This window comes from Crinia signifera, chromosome 8 (genome assembly GCF_055691185.1).
Source record: "Crinia signifera chromosome 8, ASM5569118v1, whole genome shotgun sequence".
NCBI classification, from domain to species: Eukaryota; Metazoa; Chordata; class Amphibia; order Anura; family Myobatrachidae; genus Crinia; species Crinia signifera.
The window spans coordinates 80,556,855-80,565,671 of record NC_139224.1 but is presented as its reverse complement, the minus strand read 5'-3'; the positions used below and the strand labels follow the sequence as shown (position 1 = coordinate 80,565,671).

The 8,817-nt window shown below is 43.1% G+C and overlaps 1 protein-coding gene across 1 annotated transcript in view; it reads left to right on the top strand.

The window, feature by feature from the left end:
* Positions 1–8,817, top strand: part of TMCO1 (transmembrane and coiled-coil domains 1) — a 34,340-nt gene that overhangs the window by 742 nt on the left and 24,781 nt on the right. Inside the window, exons 2-5 of the mRNA XM_083156722.1 lie at positions 416–493; positions 1,260–1,319; positions 5,661–5,707; positions 7,385–7,452. Of these exons, the coding sequence (XP_083012848.1) occupies positions 416–493; positions 1,260–1,319; positions 5,661–5,707; positions 7,385–7,452 (253 nt within the window). The remainder of the gene's footprint in view (positions 1–415; positions 494–1,259; positions 1,320–5,660; positions 5,708–7,384; positions 7,453–8,817) is intronic.

Here is an 8,817-nt window from a genome sequence, read left to right as displayed (position 1 = left end):
GGCGGTCCGGAGTTTAGTCCGTTTTTTACATAGTCCCATAATATCTACATCTGAAATGTGTGTGTAACGTGGATGCATTGTGTGAGTGCTGTAAAGCGAATAGTTACAGCCTGATGGGACTTAGGATCTAGCCTCTAAGCTGCTAGCACTGTTCTTTGGGGCGTAAGTGGGGTGGCTCGTGCTGTCCCTGGAGGGGAGGTCGTCTGCTGCTGGAGAGCTATACTTGGGGAGGGTGGGGGGGGATCATCATTAGTTGCTGTCACTGAGGGAGGGTGGAGTGTCTGCTGCTGGCGCTATCTTTGTGGGGGGAGGGGGTTCTGGTGCTGTCCTTGGAGGGGTACCCGTGCCTAATGAAAAGTGCAACTTGTTTTTATATTGTTTGTAATTCTTTATATATTCTCCCCCCCCCCCCTAGGTATTACATGGGTTTTAGTTTACAGAACTGATAAATACAAGAGGTTAAAAGCTGAAGTTGAAAAGCAAAGTAAGAAATGTAAGTATTACTGGAGAGTTTTCATTCTCACCATTAAAAGTGATTGCTGTGCCCAAACAGACTGGGTTTAGCTGTGTAAAATGGCTTAAGGTGCCCATACACGTACTGATTACCCGGTACTTTTTGTGCTAAAATAGCATCGTTGTGCATACGATGCAATGCTATTTTAGCACAAAAAGTACCGGGTAATTGGTACGTGTATGGGCACCTTTAAACCTGCCTATAGTCATGAGTTTAAAGTACCGTTAGGGCACCTAAAGGTGTGAATCAATAGGTCAGCCACTATTTGTCAACAGTGAGAAGGTCGTCATGGAAATGGTCGAACATAAGTTTTTCACTTTTTGTGTTCGTAGACATGGACCGCTGATTAGGTTATTGCATACCATCGCATGGTGCGTCGCTTAGCTGTTTCATAAAGTATGAACAAGTCCTGTTGACCTTTTTCGGATGTTGATCTTTTCACCATGTCGACCAATAATGGCCGACCTAAATATTGTTGGCCCAACAACCCAGAAACGGGTACCGAAATGGGTCCCTTTTCACACACTTCTGCTGGTCAGCATGTGGAGTTGTGAGCAGAAATGTTGGTGCCCATGAATGTTCACATTTGAATGAAGCTACAATTGAATTGCTCTGTTGAATGCCTTCGAGTAGCCAGTGCACAAAACAATTACTTTTTTTTTTTTTTCCTAGAGTTTCTGAATTTACTGTACATTGTTTGAATAAATTTGGTGTAAAAGTGTTTTGTAATTTTCCTTTCCTCCAGTGGAAAAGAAAAAAGAAGCAATAACGGAATCTGCTGGGCGTACACAAAAGAAGAAAATAGGTAATAGTGTTTTTGCCATTTTCAGATGAAAGTCTGCAAGTGTGTATGACCCAGCGGTGGCCGACTAGCAATGATGCGCGCTCCTGCATCATCGGTAGCAAAGTCCAACGTCGGCTGGTTTTACCAGCATGCCAGCGATGATGAATGGTTCTTCATCCATCATCGTTGTGTGTGTACACGGCAGCCGGGCTGAAAGATTAGACACTTTCAGCCCGGCTCCCTCCCCCTGCCCGCCCGCCCTGCTGCTAACATAGCATATAGCACACATCCCCGCCCTTCTCCACCGCCCGCCCTGTTCCTATAATGGAGCATACAATGCACAGTCCACCCCGCTCCCCCGCCTGCCCTGCTCCTATAACGGAGCATACAATGCACAGTCCGCCCTGCTCCACCGCCCGCCCTGCTCCTATAACGGAGCATACAATGCACAGCCCGCCCCGCTCCCTCCCCCTGCTCCACCGCCCGCCCTGCTCCTATAACGGAGCATACAATGCACAGTCCGCCTCGCTCCCGCCCTGCTCCTATAACGGAGCATACAATGCACAGTCCGCCCCGCTTCCTCCCCCTGCTCCACCGCCCGCCCTGGTCCTATAACGGAGCATATACAGTATGGCCAGAAATATGAAAAGTGCGGGGGTAGATACCTGCTTGCTACCTTAATGAAGTCTGGGGGGCGGGGCTTTAAGTTATTGGCATTAAATGTTAATAATAAAATAAACAATAAATGGATCGTATTGTCGACACCGTTGGGTCGACAGGCAGCAAGGTCTATATGGGTTTAGGTCGACAAATGTGTTAGGTCGACAGGTCGTGAGGTTGACATGGTGTTTTTCACTTTTTTTTTTTTTTTTTTACCCAAATGTCAACACAGTCGACATGGATACAGTTGTAAGTGAACCGCAGCCCCTCGCTTCGCTCGCCATGCTTCAGGCACGGTGCCTTGCTGCGCTCAGCACACTATTTTTTTCTCCCACCACACCCTAGTGGATGGTAGGGCATGAAATACCACATGTCGGCTCAAAAAACTGTGAAAAACCCATGTCAACCTAACCCATGTTGATCTATTGCATTTGTCGACTTAGTCCCATGTCAACCTAGACACCTGTAGACGTTCATCCATGTCGACCTAGTTGCCTGTCGACCCAACGAAAACAAGTAGAGGCACTTCAGCGGACTTAGAAACAACTTAGGTTTAACATTCAGTCGCGGTTTTAACCTATGGGCTGCAGCCTCCCCCAGGTAAAATCTGTCACTGACTGGCAGTGACTTCCTATTGGAAGTCCTACCTGCCAGTCACCAAGGCAGTCCCATTGGGAGTTGTCCCCTCCCCCTGGGGCACCTTTCTGCGGGCTGCTGTGCGGAATTGCCGTTTGCGTATGCACAGTACTTCTATCTGTACTGCGCACATGCCGGTCTCAGTACCTGTCATCTGTATTGTACAGGTGCCGGGACCATGATTACTTCTATTGGCAGCCCATAGAAGCTGGCCGCATGCTCAGTACAGAAATTTGTACTGCGCATGCGCCAGGCCCAGTGCCTGTCATCAGAGCACAGGTGCCGGGTGCATCGTGGTCAGAGGGGTGTCTGCCTGCATCGCTCCCCAGAAAAGGAATGCCTGAGAATCTCACAAGGAATGTCCTTGTGGGGCGGCGTTTACCTGATCGCTGGGCTCTGAATATATACAGCCCAATGATCAGCTCTGAATCAGGCCCCAAGAACAGAAATGCACAGAATAAAATGGCCCACCCTTGGAATTCAAACCCCGCCCATTATGTAAATAGCCTTTTCTATATAAGATTTTTAGCAAAGTCTTTCGCCTCCTGAAATCTCTTGCTCTTTGGGGAAAATAGCTCAGTGTGTACGCTCTACTTTGGGGAAAGATATATTTATCACAGATTTTGGCAAAGTCTTTGGAAATAAAAATCTTCTAGTGTGTATGGGCCTTTACAGCTTAGTGAATATTTACATAACTCAAAGCAGACCGCCTCTGTTATAGTAGGTTTTGTATGTGCAGTTCTTAAAGCTTCTCCTTAGTGGCTCCATTTGGTCTTTTTTGCTTTTTAGTCCTCTTGTCATTTAGGTATAAATCATTTATCCTTCTAATGCCGTTAACACACCAAGAAACATACAAATGAACTCTGTATATGTTTATATAACGGGTGCCTGAGTAACCCTTTCTATGTAAGCACCTGGCAAATAAGAATGCGGGTAGTGTTCGACTTGGGGAAGGCTTTGGTTTAGGCACTTGGGAGGGGGGGGGGGGGGGTTGCTTAGGGTTATGCTTTTGGATGAGACTAGGAGTTGATTCGTTGGGTTTGGGCTGTAAGAAATGAGGGTTATGATGTGTATACACGGTTGGCGGCCATGAGACGTGCATGCAACTTAGTGGTGCATGTCACCCCATGACATGCACCACTAAGTTCGTTGTATATGTTCTGTCTTAACCATGTGGTTTATACTATGTGGGCAAGACAGAATGTCAATTTAAAGAACAGATGGCCAATCACTGATCGGCTATCCGAGCTGCCATCCGTGCCAGCACCAGCGATCAACCTGTTGCGTGCCACTGTGCACAAAAATGACAGTGTCGCCAGTATCAGGTCTACACTTGTAGATCATGTACCCCTGTCCATCCGAGGTAGCATTCATGGTAAAAAGCTGCTTCAGGCTGAATCTAAGTGAGGATAAAGAACAGACATATTGTACATACTGTATTTGCAATGCTGCTCAACCTACTTTTAATGTTGTTTTGTGTGTCTGGAATGTTGTATGTCACGAGTTAATATAGCACTTACTTAGCGGGTTGGCTATCCGGTAGCTAAGGTAACTTAGCAACAGGGGAGTAGTGTGTGGCGTTGCCTAGGTGATGTACACATCTGAGACACGCCGGGTATGACGTCACACGCCGCGACCTGGGGCGGTGCCTTCTGGATGAATTATGTAAAATACAGCACTGATACAGACAGCGGCACTCCCAGGTCTTTTTCAAATGGCTTTAATGTGATCACATTAAAGCCATTTGAAAAAGACCTGGGAGTGCCGCTGTCTGTATCAGTGCTGTATTTTACATAATTCATCCAGAAGGCACCCGGGCAGTTGGAACCCTCAAGTGAGTGCCAGGCTGAACAAAGAAAGACATAACGGTGGAGGGGTAGGGCTAGGGCAGCATCCTCCTCCTTCCAGCAGGTTCAGTTGAAGGGATAGTCTGGTATCGTCCTTCTGACAGGAGCAGCTATGAACAGTGAGCAGCACTGATAAGCTGCACTGGTGTTTCAGTTAGTGCTGCTCAACTTTTGGTGATATCACTACCAGACTGCAGCACAGCATAAGCTGATATCGTCTTAATTTGCCTCTGTGTGAGAAAATGTAGGTAGACTTTGAGGTTTCTCTTTTGTGAGTGAGAAATTCCACCTTGCACTGCTACCCCATATGGCAGAAATGGGATGTTCATGTACACTAAACACTGCAAATCCTTTTTTTGGTACAGGAAAGGTCTATTTCAGAATGGTGACCACAAAGTTGGAAGCATACAATTCCTAGAATGGCATGGTGTGCTTGTTACTGTACATTAAGATTTCTCCTTTGTTTAATGAAGGGCCCAGTCCAATTGGTAAAATCCACCTAAGTCATTCCTCCTCCGTTTTTTATTACATATTTGTCAAAGAGTTTCCTGGTCACCCACCAAACCCACATTTGTTAGTCTGTCAGCCTGCTAAATGGTGAAACCAAATAGTTCACTCCAGAAAATGCATTGCCAATCTGTGCATTACACCAAACCAGCCATTATTTGGTATGGTGACTATTCTTGTATGCGTCGTCTTGGCCATGGAACCCTAATCCATTAAGCTTCTAATAAACCGTTCTTGTGCTGATGTTGCTTCCAGAGGAAATTTTCGTGGTGGTGGTGTTCCATTTTTTTTTATGTTCTTCAGCACTTAGTGGTCCCAGTCTGTGAGATTGTGTGGTCTACCACTTCAACCAGACTGCTCTTTTGTTGCTCCTAGATGTTTCCACTTCACAATAACTTTGATTAAGTCAGAAATATGATGAACTGAATACTTGGAAAGGTGGCATTTTATGACTGTGCAATGGTTAAAGTAACCAAATGCTTTAGTAGGATCCATTCTACAGCTAATGTCTGACTAAAGATTGGGACCAGCAGGATTACAGGCTTATAACTAGTTGCCACTTTTAGTGTAATGGCAATCTATGAAATCCTGTCAGTAATCTAAAATGGAACCTATTACATAACCACTATATACAGGTTGCATGCTCGCAATCCACAAGCTGATGTGTATTCCTTTTACAACCTGGTTAAAACAAACATGAATTATGTTACAGAACGCCAGGAGGAGAAGCTAAAGAATAATAATCGTGATTTGTCCATGGTAAGTACTATATCACACAAATATGGCTGTAAGGGGACAGGTTAATAAGGAGGTCCCAAAATTTAGCAAAGTTTCTGTGCCTATTTGCAGTTATAGTAAAAAAAAAAAATAATAATTTGGGCAATAAAAATTATTAAATGATTAAAGCCATCCTGCTGAAAAAACCTAGTGTGTGTGTGTGTGTGTGTGTGTGTGTGTGTGTGTTCCCTTACTGATTTGTGTCTCTCCTTACTGCTCTGCTAGTTTCCAGTATTCACTAGCTATAATTACAATGAACACTCTCCTAATGAGGGAGATTGCTTTGCTCTTGCGCTTTGTTTAGTATGTAGCTCTGGGGTATTCATAGGGATGTTTGTGGACCGAATACATATGCCAGCATTCTGAATAGAGCTCACAAGTCAGTTTGTGACTACACTACCCATTTATTACGGAAGCGGTACATCTGTCAGAACAGACTTAGGTCTACAGTCATTAGGTCGACCCGGAATGTCGACTGTCCCCAAGGTCGACAGGGTTAAAGGTCGACATGGCCCAAGGTCGACATGGTTTTAGGTCAACGGTCATTAGGTCGACATGAGTTTTTCGCTGTTTTTTGGCCCGAATGTCGACATGGACACAGTTGGAGTCGAACCGCAGCCCCTCGCTTCGCTCGCAATGCTTCGGGCACACTATTTTATTCTCCCACCACGCCCTAGTGGATGGTAGGGCATGAAATACCGCCTGTCGGCTCAAAAAACAGTGAAAAACTCATGTCGACCTAATGAGGGACAGTCGACCTTCCGGGGTCGACCTAATGACTGTCGACCTAAGTCTGGTCTGACAGATGACCGTTTCCCTTTACTACACATGTGCCCCTCGTACACATTTCCTATAATTAGATTGAAGGACATTTTCAGATGGGCATTTATCTTGATCTCTGCACAGTATTATCAACCATAATATTTTGTGTGATCTTGACCCTTTGTTATGTTGATGGCCCTAGACATTAAACTGCACCTTATAATAGGAAATTGACTAGTTAGAATTTTCTGTAATTATTTTAAACTTGGTGCTTGCTGTCTGAACTAGTATTTCTTCCCCCTCCCCCCCCCCCCCCCCCCCCTTTTTTTTTTTTTTTTTTTAATGACCTGTTTCATCACTATTAAATTATAAACATTACTTTGATTTCTGAGCTATGGTAGATTCCTATCTACCATAGCATTCCATTATTCTGGTTCCTGGACAGCTGCTATAAGAAGCTGCTTTCCTTCATACTATTCCCACTTTTGCTGCTAGTACTTTAACAAAAATGGATTGCACATTGCAGTGTTGTGCGTGTGCTAGCTTCTGTCTATGGATACTGCAAGGGCCTGAGGAGACAAACGTCAAAAACGTGGAGAGCTTGAGAAATGGTCATCTATACTAGTGTATGAAAATGTTTGAGACATAGGTAGTGCACACAAGAGAGCGGCTTTTCTGTAACTCTACAGTAATGAATGAGTCGTACTTAAATATGTGCGAATTATGCAGAAATCAGTGTTTAACAAACCCATTCATGTTGTCGATTGGGTCAATTAAAGCTTTCCATGCTTTGTTAACATTATCTTTATCTTTCTGACCTGTATCTTCATTTAGTTGCCATATGATTGTAATTTCATGACAATGTGTTAAAGTCCCTTTGTGTTGGTTTCCTTCTAGGTCCGCATGAAGTCCATGTTTGCTATTGGCTTTTGCTTCACAGCTTTGATGGGCATGTTCAACTCAATGTAAGTTGTGTGGTATCTGAATGATGGGTCCATTTAGGGTAGACCTTGACATTTATTTACCTTTTTGAACCACACCCAGTTGTGTATATCCTACTTATTATTATGTTAGGAAGTCATATGGGCCCTATACACAGAGTGATTATACAGGCATTTTCTGAGCGATGTTACTTCATTTAACTACATCGCTGTTTGTAGGGGCCATAGCGATGCATGACCCTGCATGTTGCTATCTCCCGGCGATTTATTAACCAGCACGCTGGTTATTATTCAGGGCCAGTGTTGTCACCGGAGAACACTGGCCCTGATCGCTCAGCACACATCGCTGGCACATCACTGTGCAGTGTTGAGTGATCTAGCATCGCTCAGAATGTTCATCTACACACATCCCTAGGTGTGTAGGACCCATTAGGGGTAAATTTACTAAAGCTTCTAAAAAATGGAAAGGTGATGTTGCCCATAGCAACCAATCAGATTATATTACATTTTCTAGGGTGCAATAGAGAAATGTTGGACAACATCTGGTTGCTATGGGCAACATAACCTTTCATTTTTACATGCTTTATTCAATTTCTCCTCAAAGTTAAAGTCAGTGTAGTTGCTACCCCTGCCCAGCAAGCATCAGGTAATGGTGATTTGTACTATATGGAACAAAGACGGTATCTGTTAAAATGATCCCTGAATAGGTGTGTACACACGCTTCAATTTGCTTTAGATTCAATTTGACATTAGAGCTGTACTTTTGCATTAGATATCTAATTTGATTTACGTTCAAGGTACAGTGTACACATTAGATTTACTGGATCGAATTCGATAATTTCTTGCCTGCACAGTCTTTTCTTTTCGATATAGAGAAAACAGGGAGCACGCATCGAATTGAAAACATCTTAAAGATCATTAGATTTTGCTTCTATAACTAAAATCAAATTGAAGCATGTTGTGATTTTCAGAACCCTGATTTGATGCGTCATTAAAGTTGTTTTTTTTGTTTGCTTTTCTTAAGCATTGACTGATGTATAGAATTATTGCAGCTAATTTACAAAAAACTTCTCTCAAAGATTTTTTTACTGAAAGGTAATACCGGCAGAGGCACTGCACACACCTGGACTTATATTTTGGGGATTAAGATGACAAAACACTGTTAATGTGCGCTTGCAGTAGCAGCCATTTCAGGTATAAAAGGCTCGGATTTGTGGAATCTACTCAGAATATATATATATATATATATATATATATATATATATATATATATATATATATATATATATATATATATATATATATATATATATATATATATATATATATATATATATATATATATATATATATATATATATATATATATATATATATGAGAGAGGGGAG